This window comes from Myotis yumanensis, unplaced genomic scaffold (assembly GCF_028538775.1).
Source record: "Myotis yumanensis isolate MYYU_CA2020_CCGP unplaced genomic scaffold, mMyoYum1.0.hap1 SCAF_6, whole genome shotgun sequence".
Taxonomy (NCBI): Eukaryota; Metazoa; Chordata; class Mammalia; order Chiroptera; family Vespertilionidae; genus Myotis; species Myotis yumanensis.
The window spans coordinates 73,889,241-73,905,418 of record NW_027223757.1 but is presented as its reverse complement, the minus strand read 5'-3'; the positions used below and the strand labels follow the sequence as shown (position 1 = coordinate 73,905,418).

The following is a 16,178-nucleotide window of genomic DNA, read 5'->3' as shown; positions in this document are numbered from 1 at the left end:
GAGGACAGAGGATTCTTAGAGCAGTGAAAATACTCTATGTGATATTATAACAAAGGATATACATCATTTTACATTTGTCCCAACTTACAGAATGTACAGCACCAGGAGACAACCCTAAGGTAAACTAGACTTTGGGTGATTATGGAGTGTCAATGTGGGGTCATCTTTGGTTACACATATGACATTTTGGTGAGTGATATTGATAATGGGGGAGGCTATCCATGAATGGGACGAAGGAGTACATGGGAAATCTGTACCTTCCTCTCAATTTTGTTATGAACCTAACTAGAACTGCTCTTAAAAAACAGTCTTTAAAAATACATAAAATGCAGCAATCATGTAGTTAAGAACACATAACAAAAATATATTCTCCAAAAGAGACTATCTATGGAAGAAAAGGTTTGGAAGTGCACATACCCTGTTGATATCGGGGTAACCTATCTCAAAAGGATTAATTGATCAAAGGAGAATTCTAGCCTTATTTATGACTTGATTATTTTTAAGTAATGAAAGCATATATTAATTATATAAAATATTCTAAACAATTAATTCCAATTAATTGTTCTTTCTGGTTTTGATTAATATGTTTGTCCAAGAGGTATTACTTTACATTGCATCCATTATAATCACTTTTTGAAAGAAAAGTGTCCTAAGAAATCACCATGGTGTAGGGCAGGGCCACCAATAACTGCATTTGCCTTCAAAGATCTCCGGCATGGAGCACACAGTAAGTAATCTTATCAAGCAGTTCTGCAGTGAACCAGGACTTGCCTTTTGGCATTTTAGTTTTTTCCAAATTCTTAATGCTCTATTCTTATTGGCACTGATACAGGACAGCATCTTGCTCTCAGTAGGTTCTTCAACATTTTTTTACCAACCCTGTGCCTTTATATCTTAAAGAGTGACTAATCTAAAAGCTAGCTATTGCCTCCATTGTCTTCCCCCAACACCCAAATTCAAACATCCACTGTACTGCCTCATCATGAAACAGGCTACCTCTCCCATAACATGTTTGCTCAATCTTCTTGCCAAAAAAACTGAAGAGGGGTAGTTTCTGCAGAAAACCTGGGAGCTGTGGTTCAGTGTATTTTAACTTGAAGAGGGGGGTAGGTTTTCCCATACAGTCAACACATTAACTTAAACACCAAGTATTTTGATGGTTTCTGTTATATGCTAGACATGGTCCTAGGCTCTCCCCTAGGAGTATGCAGGAATAAAGGGGTATTAAGAAATCAGAAGGCAAGAATCATTGAAATAGGAAAGAAGTGGGGGTAAACACAGCAATAACAACCTGAGTTTTAATTCTCCTGCACTAACTGAGACTGTCAACATTTGATGATTTGACTTGAAAAAAAACGCAATCAGGAAAACATCTACTAAAACACTCCTCCCTCCTTTCTTAGCCATGGAGTCTTTGCACGGTATTTTATTGTAAAAGCCTAGTACTATTACAACATTTATTATTTATATTTGGATAATTTTAAAATTTCACTGGCATTTCAAGTCTCCTAAGTATCAAATTTTGTGTTTATATTAGCATTCCCTTCCCTTAAAGCCCTGTCTTTTAGGTCAAATTCCGTAAGACTTTTTTCCTGTCTGCTTGATTAGTACCTATTGAAAGGTTAAGTCTCATAGACACAAACCAGCTACTTTCTTCCTTTTTATTATCAAAATATGAACTTGCTCCAAAACCATCTACCACATATTTCACAGAAATGGTTGCCAATGACAAACTTTTAAAAGAGAAAATATTGGTCTATATTAGAATAATTTTGTGCTCTAAATGGTGTTAGGAAACTGGTGAAAACTTACGTGATTTCTGCCCCATATGTTTTATTCATCTCTCGTTATAGCAGTACATTTGTTACTTGTGGTCAGGAAGAGAAGATAAACAGAGTTCACCAATGGGGAAAAGGACTTTGATGATTTCGCTCTCTAGAACGCCTCTGCCAGAGATGTTATGAGCTCAATAATAAGTACAGGACTTGGGCTTTTCCCTTTGTAGTTTCCTCAAAAAGTATTTACTATTCTATTCAAGTTTTAACAAACCTTTTTCTTAATGCAGTCTGCTACATTAAATTAAAAACATTTCAACCAATTTCAGACCATTCTACATGAAAAGAAAAATATACAACTTTGACAGGCGAGTATTTACAAGGAAGGGAAGGTCTTAGAAAGTTGTTTTTCCCCAGCTTTCATATTAACAAATTACAATTTTTGCCAAACTAAATATCTTCTGAAGATCTTTATAAAATAGATTGGTAATGAGGCACTACTCTCATGTTTTATTTTCAAGTGAAAAAGATGGTTAAACTTATTTGTTAGATAATTATTTTAAAACATCGCTCTAGCCCTGACTGGTGTGGCTCAGTTGGTTGGAGTGTCATCCATATACCAAAAAGTTTCAGATTTGATTCCTGGTCAGGGCACATGCCTAGGTTGTGGGTTTGATCCCTGGTTGGGGTATGGACTGGAAGGCAACCAACCAATGTTTCTCTCTCTCTCCCCCCGCCCCTTTCCTTCTTTCTAAGATCAATAAGCATGTCCTTGGGTGAAGATTAAACAAACAAACCAAAAAACCACATCACTCTATACATAGCATGTAATTCAGTATAATGTTTTTTCATAAAGAAATCCTCCCTCTTGCTTCTGTTGTTAAATACACCAAATAGATTTCTTTCTAACAGTATTCTCCTAGAGCCCATACTTTAGGAAGTTTCCAATGAATTCCACTTATTATTTTTGTTGACAGTCCCAGATGCAAAAATAAACAAACAGACAGACAGACAAACAAAAACATGTGTTTTTATATGATTTATCAGTTTTAAGTGATTGGGCGATGGGGATGAAGAGTTCAGGTATAATGGCAAACACTGTCTGGATGTGTATTTTCGCAAGAGTTAACCATTCTAATTTGCTGAAAAGCCATATGCAGGGATTACATCTGTTTTATCTGCCAGCTCATCTATTGTGCCTCGCATGTGGTGACCATTAACATGGAAGAACACATATTTCACAAATGAACCAACATGTTAGACTAAGTTGAGATGTGCTACGGTAACTTTTCCCCTCCAAATAGACTTATTGTTTAGAGATAAAGATAATTTCTTGGCATAAAATAGCCATCATTTTTATCTAAAAAGAGCTTATAAAAATCTGCCTGTGGCCTGGACTAAACAAGGCCCTAATTGGCATAAATAATATGATGAAATCACTTCAGATTTTGGCAGTTAGAGGCACTTAGATCAAATTTACTTTTATATCCCCTCTACCAATCAATAGATTAAATTGCAGGCTCATTGGGATCCATTGTGTGCTTATAATATTTCACTGTAGCCGAAACCGGTTTGGCTCAATGGATAGAGCATCGGCCTGCGGACTGAAAGGTCCCAGGTTCGATTCTGGTCAAGGGCATGTACCTGGGTTGCGGGCACATCCCCAGTAGGAGATGTGCAGGAGGCAGCTGATCGATGTTTCTCTCTCATCGATGTTTCTAGCTCTCTATCTCTCTCCCTTCCTCTCTGTAAAAAATCAATAAAAATATTTAAAAAAAAAATATTTCACTGTAAGATTTTTATATACGTGTGTATGTGTGTGTGCGCATGCACGCACACACACACACACACACACACACACAACAAGGCAGATTATCGAGATAATAGCCCTCCAAAAAATTAATGGAAATACAAATATCTTAATTATCTTAATTCCTGCTTCTATTGTCAGAAAAAAAATTTAAACTGCCTGATTCACATGTATTGTTTTAAGTACTAAAGAAACATTTCTATGTTGAATTTACCTGGCTACCCATCCATATTTGAGAGGTCCTGGAGAGGTCAACTCAGCAAGCTGTGCAATTCACTTTTGGCTAGACTTTGTTGACGTAGCCATTTCATAATTTTATTACTGCCAGCTTGATTTTAATTTGAACTGAATCTTTCAACATAGCAAGGCCAGCCATACTTATTTTAAAATGAATTACCAAGTGATTCACTGATGAAACATTCTGGGGATGCTAGAAATATTGCTGGGTGATTTAATAAACCAAATAAAGGTATATCCAGAGAGTAAATTTATGGCGGCTACTTGATTTGCAACATGTGACCCCATAACTCTGTGCATTGCTGCTCCGGTGTTACCTTACCTCCGACACTGGCCGTTCTGGAGGAGTCCTGGTGAGAGCTGGATTTACTGCGGTTTTGGTTTTTCCGTTTGTTGGCTGCTCTCACGGATCGCAGGAGTACCTCGCTCGCCTTGAAGAAAGCCACCATGAACGGTTGTTTTGACTGAGGCCCATGTCTCCCCACCAGACCAGCAGATTTGACGTTGATACTGCGTCCTAGAACACAATGCACAATCACTCGGTTTATGAAAAACAAGATCAAGTTTACCTGATATGAATGAATTCTGAGGGTACTTTGGTGGTGGGGGGGGAGTTTTAAAACATTATCAGAATCTTTTCTTTTCAGGCCAAATATCTTTATAAACATTGCGAGTTTACGATTACAGACAATTATCCATGCTTGGTTTTGCATTTTGCATCATTCTTCCACCACAGAACACCCTCGGGCTGCCTCCACTAACAGAGCTCTCAGACCTGGAAGTCAGCAATACCGTACGTGGGAAGGTTGACTACCATCAGCCTGGAAATGTCCACATTGAGCAACAATTTCAAAAATATGAGCTATGGGCTTTTCTGTATTAAGTTCCCTATAATTTTCCTCTAAGTGATAAAAGCTGAATGGCTGGCTGGATGTTGCTACTTTCCCAGCTCCTTTGGAGCCCTTCAAGCATTAATTAGTGCTGATAGCCTCCCCCTTGCCCTCTGGCCTGTGCCCAGCAGACTTTACAGAGCTGGGCTCTACTGAAAGCTCTTCAAAGGTCATTCCAGAAGCCCCGCTGGGGATGGGGACTTGCTTTAAGTGCCAGCTTTTTCTCAACTGGAGGGAAACATGAAGATGTCATAATTCCTCTCCTTCTGAGTTTTGACACAACTGAATGTTTACTGAAAAGATCTCAGAAGACACAAACCAAGCCTGGAGTCTTTCAGAAAGGAGAAAAATGCCCGATGAGCATGAAGACTGACCTTCATCTCTGACCTTTCTGAGCCACTCGGTATGGCTGTGCATCAGAGAAGAAGGGCCGGTAGCGGAGTGAGTTAGAAGTCAAGATGTCCTAGGGACTGGCAGTAGAGGTTAATAAAGTACCTCTCCCATTGGGATAATAATGATAACACTTATAATTATAATAATGCCAAATGTTTTGGAGCCCTTGCTATGGATATGCTAGTCATTTTACTGTTTTCCTTGTGTTATTTGATTCCACAAATAATCTAGGAGTTACATATTATTATTTCCCCTTTTACAATTCACTCTTATTATCCTCTCTAGTTTAAAACAATCACTGAAAATATTATATATAACATAAATATCTAATCATATACTTTAATACTATAATATATATGAAGCAAACCATTGGCTGATATTGGTCCATGAAAATCACACAAAGAGAATGAACTATGTAATCTTATGTTGTAAATTTAGTTGAGAATGACTAAAAACTCATGCAAATGATCTACTTGACATAGAGAAATTACCCATCTTTGAAGAGTAATATATAATGTGGTTTGAAATATGTGCATGACTGACTCTGCTTTGCCCCATGGGAGATGTGCATGTTTTCTTAAAATATTTATTCAGTGAAGACTGTGGAGCAACCTCAGTCCACTCTATGGCCTGACCCACCTTAGAAGAAGGAAAAGGAAAACAAGTCCCTGAAACAGCATCAATGGCTTTTTAGCAAATAAACCCATGCTCTTAACAAAATTTATTTTGGCAGCATAAACACTTTTGTGTATACTGTATTGTGAGGAGACCTTCCACCGTCAGAAAATGAGACTGTGTCATGTGAGGCTGTGCAGCTGTTGGGACAGACACAGAGGTCCTTTAAATGCGGAGGTATTGGTTAAATAAAAAAGTGTGCTCCAGTCCACGCAGCATCAGGATCCTCAACAATTGTTCTACAGCACATTGGCAAAACCTGCTCAGTCCCTAGAAGTATTGAAATGGCATTCCACCTCACCAATGACACTATGCTCAGTCCTGCCCAAGAAAGAACTTACAAATAATCAAAGCAGTAAACCTTAAACAAATAAGCATATACGTTTCTCTTTTAAATGCAAACTTACAGTGGCTTTATGCCAGAGTCTATATTTCTTAGAAAAACTCTATCACTGGCATAAATGAAAGAGGCAGTTTGATTTGTGGTCAGAGCAGTTTCCATTCTACTTCCACTGTAACAAATGTATTAATTCAGCTCAGACTTCCTCCTTCTGGCAGCCCTTTTGCTGTAAAAAGAGAAATTAGAAGTTCCAGCCAAATACCATACCTTGAACTGACCCACTTCAATACATAAACACTTTTACAACATGTTTATTCAGGTGTAGCAGTTGAAATTGGTTTAAGATGTTTCCAGTGACAGAGAGCTCAGCAACAGAAAAAAAAAAAAAGAACTGAGAAACTTAACTGTTATGGAATAGAATAACTGGCAATCTGTTCTTCAAATTTTTTATTTTTTCCCCCTGTCTTGGAGTACAACATAAAAAGTATTTGTTGAGCTTTTATTTTGATTTTTTAATGAAGTGTTAATTTAACAGAAACTAGATTTTTACTTGTATAGATTGATGACTGCAGAAATTATTTTTAATATATGATCTTTCTAATACTGAAATAGGTTGCTGCAAGATGTTCACAAATGGAATACAGTAAAATCGGTTTTCCATTCATTACAACACACACAGACCCTTTTATAGTTAAATAGGCACTTAACGCAAAGTTCCAAGTTTCCTTTGGTTTGCAGGAGGGTTTCTTTTTATTATTTTTCTAAAGACTTTCAATATTTTAATTTTTATCTGTGGAGAAAAAATACTTCTCTAAAGATTTATGTTCTGAAAACCGTAAAGATGTGCGTATGTTACAAATATGGGTTTCTTGGGCTTTACAAAGGTGGATATTGTGTGTGAAGTAAAGTACCCTTCAAACCAATGTGAACTCCCTTTAAAATAACTTTTGATATTATTAAGTTTCCTCTTGGTTTCCTTTTTACTTCAGCAATGAGGTGACTATTAAGATTCCATAAGTTAATGCTTGCTCAGTTACTTTTGGTCTTGAGCTACACCATAGCTTAACTATTTGACCTACTCCTTCAGACACAATACACCTACATTGATTATATAGACTAAACCTTTTGAATGGCTGAACAGTTGTTTCTATTAGAAGTGCTAATGGGAACGCAGACTATATTACATGTATTGAAAATATTGAATCTTTTGTAAAATTTATTTGAACATGGTCAATTTTATTATTAAGTATACAGTATGTTTTAGATATTGCAAATATAAAAATAAAGAAGTCTACCCAAAACCTTTTGATTTAGGAAAATTATATGTAGATGTGTATTAGTATGGATTTAATTTTCATAGTTGATCCTTATTTTTTACTTCTAGTTTAAAAGGTATAGTATTACAGATAGGTGATATATAAAGATTAAGCATTAATATACCATAAAAATGGGGTGGGATAATAAAAAGAGTATTAAGTTAAAAGGATGTTAAGGACATCAGCTTGAGCCCAAGCTTAGTCACCTTGGGATTCAGACATGTCTAGGCATAGTTAGAATATTGGTAGGAGTAATTCACTGCACATGTTTTTGAATGAGGATGGAGCAACTTCATGGCAAAGTCATTCTAAGGAAAAGGTGAATCCCTAACTCATAGATTCAGAACAATGTCCTAGTGAGTATAAGGAAACAGTGATTTTAAGTCTGTGCAGCTCCAATTAGGTTGCATGACTAACTTCTAAAGAACAAAGAGAATTCAAGAAAATGTCATAGAACTGTTTTTACTTAAAGTCCCTACAAAATACTAGGAAGTCAAGGCATCACTACTTTGGAGCTTGGTTAGTAATGTGACACAGGTGGTGGGAAAAGGTTCTCCCTCAATCAGAAGAGTGGCTTTGGAGCATCTCCTCACTGGGACAGGATGACAGACTGTAGATCCAAGATTATCTCCTATCCCAGCATCAGCATGAGCTTCTGAGAGTGGTCACTGTTCAAAGGTGAGCAGAGCATTGGGACTTTAAGGGGCACCAACAAGTGTACCAAAGCGAGAGACAGTGCCAATGATGCATGAAGTGACTGTTAGATCAAGAGGTCACCTCCCTTGCTGTTGTAGTAAAATATAGAAATGTTTTAAAATGCTTAAAGAATGTCTAAAAATATTAGGAAGGTTTTCAAATGTTTCCTTGAAACTTAAAGGGTGATATTAAGGACACATTCCCCACTGCCCTGAAGCGTGTGTACCTCATAGATAAGGATTTGAACTTCAGTTACTGACTCAGAGTGACTTGTCAAAATAACCATTTGAGTGAGTGATGTACTCTCCTTAGATAACCGAATGTAGCACCTTGCCCTATTTGAAATTAACATATGTGCATTGACGTAATTCATTGATAGCCACCTGAACTGCTGAGGGTACGAAACAAGCTTTAAAAATGGGTCCTGGCCAGCCAATGGTGCTTGCCTGTAGAGACAGCCACAAAGGCACGTCCTTTTGTCAGTGCAGCAAGCAATGCTGCTCCAGGCTCCTCTCTCTGCCAGAGGACAGAAGAATGGCTAGTACCTCCCGATCTAGACTCGACCAAGCTCTCGGGTGAGGAACGCCGGCCCCCTGCATCCAGACTAGACCAGCCCAGCTGCTGGACCCCAGAGGACAGCACCACTGGGGTCCCATTAAGCCTGTACCCGCAGCATCAGGAACTTTTATTGAGTAATAAAGTGCTGTGTGATTTGCAACTGCATATGTTTCATGTGCTGTAATTCCTTCGGCAGTTAATTTAATTATTTTGCGTATGCTTAAAGCTGAAATTAAAGCTTCTGGTCTTTTTGGTCCTAGGCCTGCCCTCGGTCCTGCTTGGGTAGAGTAGCCTCTTGGCTAGCAACTGCTTGAATGTCCCACACCTTCACGGTTAAAGTTTATCTCAAGGGACCTTAGATAAACACCCCAGATCCTTTCCTGGGTTCTACTTAGGACACTTGCATTATATCCAGGCCCTAATGTTGTACACTGAGCAGATGGAAGAAATGTGACCTGTTAAATGGGTAGGTTGATAACAAGAGAAAGAGAAGAATTTGGTTGTTTAAGCTTAAATAGCTTTGGGGTCTCCTACACAAATGGGAGAAGATAGGAGATAGCAAAGGCCCTTGAAGAGCTTACCAGCATTCCAGTGATTTCACTGATGGCAGCTACACCCAAAGAAACAATGTATGTGCCCAATTATCCTAGGCTTGTGTATCATAGAATTCTTGGATTATAAAATGAAAGAGATCATGAGAACAAAAATGGAAGTCTGGGGTTTGGAATTGGCAGAGGTATTTGCCTTTTATGTTTGTAAAAAGAATACCCATTAGATCTTTGCATGTAAAAACTTTTAGAACTATTCATATGTTGGCTGCCATATTGCCCCTCAAAATGACCATACAGGTACCAAGGGAAGAGAAACAATGTGAGCAGCAAAACATATCTGGTCATATAATTTCTCAGTTGTATTAACCACACAGTGAATAAAGACTGGGCTAGGATGACATCTTCTAAAAAGAAACAATTATTCTCTTCACACAGCAATCAAGAGGGACGAATGTGAGTCCGGGGTTCATGCCTACTAAATTTTATCATAACTGAAGCTGGGGATTCAAGACTTCCAGATACACTACTCGGACCCTTAAGACTTTGGGTAAGCACTGGGGTCAGGGCATTGTATTCACATCTGTCTGAGAACACACTATTTCACGTTTAGAGTCAGAGAGAAGGTAAGCTGGCAAACCAAAGATCCATCCCAAACTCACTGGTTTTGTATTTCAGGCCATTCTTTTTGGAAAATGTGACTTTCAAAGTGTTTATTTCTTTAAAATCAGGGTTATTAAAGGAGACTCTGACATAAAACAGCTCTTTAGAGACATGTTGATGTTACAAGGATAAGTGGTTCCAAATAGGAGCATTTAGTTTCCCTCCAGAATATACAGTTTGAAAAACATTCATTTGAGCATTTATCAGAGTCTAAACGTTCATATCGCACTAAGATGTTAGCATAAATTCCAGTTTGTTTTTCCCTCCATAAACTCACAGTAATTGACTGCTTAACCCAAAACACCTGTGATGGAACTTGTGCACAAATTGTCTTTCCTTCATTTCAGAAAAGATTCTTGCAGTATCCTTTATGAATGATTTCATAGAAAACAAGTCAATGCATTGTTCCTCATTCACATATCCTCCTGATCTTTGCTTATTTGCAATCTGTGATTAAATTTGATTCTGGGGCTCATAAATTATAGTTTCTGTAATTCTAAATTATACTGGAATTTAACCCCTCTAGAAGCAGATGATTTAAAATGTGCAGAATTCTCTACCCAGCATATAGACCAAATCATTTTACATCAGATTTTAAGGAATGTGGAGAAGATACAATTTTGTCTACTTAAATTGCATATACATTTTAACTCAGTGTGACCTTAAAGTAAGCACGCTGCAATCTAGCTCTCAATTTCAACTCTGTTATAATTTGATGAAAAATCTGCATAGCTTCTAGTTTTATAGTACAAGCATAGACTTATGGCCAGATACAATCACATGGATTTGATATATCACAAGCAGAATTTTACATTTGGGCTGAGAACTTTCTTGTTTTTAAAATGTTTTACATTGCCTTATAAACTCAAGCACCAAGAAAGGTTGGATATTAGGCGATCTCAGTGACACGGGAAAATTTTTAATTTATTGGGATAGCAGAGTGTAAGATAGTAAGGTTTTTGAGTGATTCTTTATAGTAATTCTGGGGTTTTGTCTGAAAAACCAGGCTCTTCATGCAGTGCCTTTGCTAGAACTTCCCACTCTCTTCTTTATACTTCTATTTAAAAGAGTAAATTAAAAATAACCACTTAATTACATATTAAATATTATATATTAAATATTACATATGTACAATTCTAGTATACTCAGTATTGAAAAAGGTTCAAAAACCAAAGAAGGAACAAATGTAATAATATAAGAATAAGAATAGGCTTCTGTGGCTGATATTAAAGGAGAAAAGACATATTGAAGGTATGCAGTCACAGAGGGCAATTGGGAACGATATGCTGACACAACTGACATGAAGTGTGAGTTAAGAATTACCTAAAGATAAGAAATGTGGTTATGCCCTAGCCAGTTTGGCTCAGTGGATAGTGCGTTGGCCTGCAGACTAAAGGGTCCCAGGTTCAATTCTGGTCAAGGGCACATGCCCGGGTTGCAGGCTCGATCCCCAGTGGGGGGCGTGCAGGAGGCAGCCAATCAATGATTCTCTCTCATCATTGATGTTTCTATCTCTCTCTCCCTCTTCCTTCCTCTCTGAAATAAATAAAAATATATTTCAAAAAATAAAAAAGGAAATGTGGTTTTAATTCCTGGTAATATGACAGTAGGAGGAATCCATTTTCCTCTATGATTGGGGTGTGAGAAGGAGAGATAAGTTCAAAGGAGGAAGATTTTTTTTTTTTTTTGTAAGTTGAAATTCTTTCTACAGCTTTTGCAGAAAGGACTGTCATGCCCTCCAGTTTGAAAGCATGGTGGGGATTAGAAAAGTGGATATTTGGTTAGAAACATCAGCATGCTGACTAGAGTCGTGATGGGGAAAAATACAAACAGTTGAGGACTGAAGTTCATGGGACTCCAGGAGGGAGGACCTGAGAAAAGAAAGGCTAATCATCAAGAATCAAGGCGAGAGGTGTTTGCCCAATTGTGGAAGCTGTCCAGGCACGCAGATGTTTCATTGCACCGAGGAAGGGAATGAGATGACAGAAATGATCAGTCTCTTCCCATGGGACATCAGTCTGCGATGAGGAAGTGTACTGTCTCAGGCCCAACAAACGCTAACTTGGGCCCTATTTCAGGTAGTGGAATATGCATGTCAAACTAAGAATTCCAACTTACCTTCACACAAGCACTTTTCAATAGCTCTTCTCCATATACAGGGTGGGGCAAAAGTAGGTTTACAGTTGTAAGTAGGTGAGACAGAGTTTATTCTTCTATTATTATTTATTGTACTGTTTTCCATATGAAAAACTGTAAACCTACTTTGGCCCCATTCTGTATATAGTGCCTTTCCCCTGAGGCCCTATGAGTTTTACAGACATCATCTGTCACATGCCCCAAAAGACTGGTTAGTTGATCTCATAGCCCTCATTTATTTTAAGAAAGCAGAAACATTCTTTTCACAAAACCATGGGAAAAGTGAATTATTTTTTAGACTTTTTTCCAGTTATTATGTGACTTTTTTTTTAAAAAAAAGTGTACACACACAGATATTTCTTTTTTTAAAATCATAAAAGATTTAAATAAAATTATAATGATGCATATTTTAGCAGAAATCAACCAATAGGGTCTTTAAAAACTATGATTATGTCTTAATATATCAACGAAGAAAAGCTTTTTAGTTTGTTTCATAGCAGTGAAATTAATTTCATACTCTGCATTTTATTGATAGTGGGGGAAGTGGTCCTCAAAATGAACTTACTGCAGTTGTTTGGGAAATTTATGAGTTTCTAAAGAAAACATTCTTTTATACTAGCTTATATGATATACTATTCAAAGTATTTTTTTATCATACAGAAAAGCATGGTTCCCTAAATGTTTGACCTTCCCTTTCAATTTGATACATGAACCTGTAAAATGACCACAAGCTGCTTGTAGGATCCTTGCAATAGGCCAGTATTACCAAAACGGAAGAGAAATACATTATTTTGACATCCAAGAGAAAGAGTGACAAGAGTAAAAGATGTTTTCCCAAATATGCAGTAAAGAGCTGATACTGAGATATGCATATGCCATGATAAGTGTCTACTCTGCCAAAAAAAAAAAATATGGAGTTTAGACATTTGTGACTTATTTCTTAGACATATGAAGATTGGACCAAAAAAATATTCATCTGAGTAAAGAGAAGCAGACCTTTTCTTCAATTTCTCATGTCTTTGGCTGTGGCAAGAATGTAAATTGGCCTACCCCACATAAGGACCATTCCCAAGGGGAGATCTCATGCCACATTGATTCCATGGTGGTCCCCAGAACAAAAGCATCCTTCTGAGCTATAAGGATAGGAAATAATATGCAAAATAATAGTTGGATTTCCAGAGTGTTACACTGGGGTCATCAGCATCATCTGATCTTGTAGCATAACTAGAATTTTTATATATCTCCTAGAGGCCCGATGCACGAAATTCATGCAAGGGTAGGCCTTCCTTCCCCCGGCTGCTGGCACCAGCTTCCCTCTGGCAACTGGGACCTGGGATTCCCTCACAGCCCTGGATTCATCCAGACGGTCATCCAGAAGGACGTCCGGTCTAATTAGCATATTACACTTTTATTATTATAGACTAGAGCAGTGATGGCAAATCTATGACACACATGTCAGAGGTTACATGTGAACTCATTTTTTTTGGTTGATTTTTCTTTGTTAAATGGCATTTAAATATATAAAATAAATATCAAAAATAGAAGTCTTTGTTTTACTATGGTTGCAAATATCAAAAAATTTCTATATGTGACACGGCACCAGAGTTAAGTTAGGGTTTTTCAAAATGCTGACACGCCGAGCTCAAAAGGTTAGCCATCACTGGACTAGAGGCTTGGTGCACAACATTCGTGCACTGGGGGGTTGGGGGGGGGCGAAGGTCCTGCAGCCTGGCCTGCACCCTCTTCCAGTCCAGGACCCCTCGAGGGATGTCTGTGGGGAGCAGGCTTAAGCTAGCAGGCAGACATCCCCCGAGGGCTCCTTAGCGCTGCCATGGAGGCAGAAGAGGCCCCCACCACCGACACTGTGCTCGCCAGCCATGAGCCCAGCGTCATAGTGACCAGTCATTCTGCCATTCGGTCGATTTGCATATTAGCCTTTTATTATATAGGATCAGTTGTATTACTTCAAAGAGAAATGGTGTGACTAGATGCACATGTAGATATAGCTGATACCCAAAAGTAATAATGAGCATGCCTTTCAAAAGGATCAGAGAAACTGAGAATTGAGGAGGTTAGCTAATTCAATACTTCTCAAGAGAGGAGCAGCAGCTGCCATTCACCTTGATTTACATGCATGATCTTATTTACGCCTCATAACAAAACAATGACTACATTTTAGTAATGAATAAAATAAGGCTTAAAAAGTGTCAGATGTTTGTTTAACTCCACCCTGTCAACCCTAAAGTAGTGTGCTATTCCTTTAAGTACACAATGTTCCCTTTGTCAGGGATTATTTAGGGCTGATGCTTTCATCTTAGGTCTCTGCTTTTGACCTTGAGAAGACGGGAGGAAAACCATCCATCTCATAGGTCCGTCAGTGACCCACAAACTGTCTGTCAAGAACAGTGTTGGAGCTGCTTGTTTTGTTAAGTTCAAAATCGGGTTTTCCTTGGGAAGTGGGAAGGTAAGCACTGAACACTCCTGGCCAGCCATGAAAGGGCAGGTGGTCTCCCTGGTTTCTATTCCATTCAGATGGAAACTTTTCACACTGCAGTGAAATTGGTGTGCATTTTTAAGGACCTGGGACATATAATTCCCTTATCAAAATAATTTCCCTCTAATTTCAAATTTTGATCATCACTTGCACTCTTACACTGTTGGTTTGCTTGTTAGATGCTTTTGTTTCTGTTTTGGTTTTCCTTCATCCTCTGTGAGCTTACTCCACGTGTGCCCAAGTTCAACTCTCAGCAGCACAGAACTGCAGTGACTCCTCATACCTTACACTGACTAGAGGTTCTCTCTTCTTCCCATTGTGCTCCCTGCTTGTGATGCAAAAACAGCACTGCTATTTTTGCAATATGTCTTTAACAACCATGGACCAGCAAGAGGTTAAAATTACAGTGGAAAGAACAACAGCAAAGACAGAGTTAATGCTTGGGTATGACAAAAATAAGGAGAATTTTATATTCTTTATGGCATTAAATCAATATAACCATGAAAACATTTACCCCTCAGATCATGACTGAAACCAGGGTTAGAGTCTAGAATAAGGAATATAGCAAACAACAAAAACTGGACTATGTTCCTAACATTGGCTTTGTTGGGCAAGGCTGGTGCTCCATGATTACTGTTCTGAATTAGGGAAAATCAAAAACAGAAATACAGATGTAGCCAAACACTTCCATATCCGTTTTCATTAGGGAAAGCTAAGTGATGGTAAAGTACATCTTTCACCAAATAATGAAGCAAGACTAACTCCTGTTTGTCTCTGCTTACTTTATAAATCATTGATTTCAAAACTCTCTTTCATGTATGTTTTTGAGTTGTGATGCTAAAATTTGGATAAGCAAATTATGTTTACCATGTGGATCTCATTCAAATATAAACATACTATAAATTAAAACAAAGGAAATTGCCTTTAAAACCTCGTTCTGAAATGTTGTGTATAAAATGGACATGGTAAAATAGCAAAGGCAAGTTTTACAATTTATTACTGAATATATTCTATCATCAACATCTGTTTATAAATGAAAGTTTTTTTCTCACTACAGATTGTTAAACAAGACCAAACTAGGCTATTAGATGCCCATTTCAGAGTTCTACCTGAAAAAAATATAATATAGATATCAAAAATATAGATATTCAAAAAGAAATCAGAATCATGGTTTTTCATTATCAACAGAACTAAACTATCTGTAAATTAGAAGATTCAAACCTTTTTGTTCAAAACATGAGGTTTTTAGAAAAGCAGTCTGATGAAGCTCTGCTTATATGGGTAAGAAAAAAAAAAGCTAAGTATACTGTCAATTTTTTAAAATGTGTTTCATTGCCAGAGATCTTCCTTTTTTTCTTTTTTGGAAAAAAAAAATTACCCCAATGTGTTACTCCCCCAAAACACAATTCAGGTAGTCCAAGACCTTTTTAAAAGTTAGAACTATACCAACTCACCATCAGCTTTGATGCTGGGAGAAGGGATCATGTGATGAGAGAAAAGGACCGATTTCAGACTGGCTTTTTGCAAAATAATAAACTAATAATTTTTTTTTGAAACTTGACCAGCATTCTTGACTAGCCTGAGGATGAGTTTGCTACACCCTGGTTTAAATTAGAAACTTGAGCACCAGTTCAGACTTGAAGAGAG

General features: G+C 37.6%; 1 protein-coding gene across 1 annotated transcript in view; it reads right to left on the bottom strand.

Annotated features, from left to right (window-relative positions):
* BMP5 (bone morphogenetic protein 5) overlaps positions 1–16,178 on the bottom strand; it is a 117,159-nt gene that overhangs the window by 13,568 nt on the left and 87,413 nt on the right. Inside the window, exon 4 of the mRNA XM_070418366.1 lies at positions 4,145–4,339. Coding sequence (XP_070274467.1) covers positions 4,145–4,339 — 195 coding nt within the window. The remainder of the gene's footprint in view (positions 1–4,144; positions 4,340–16,178) is intronic.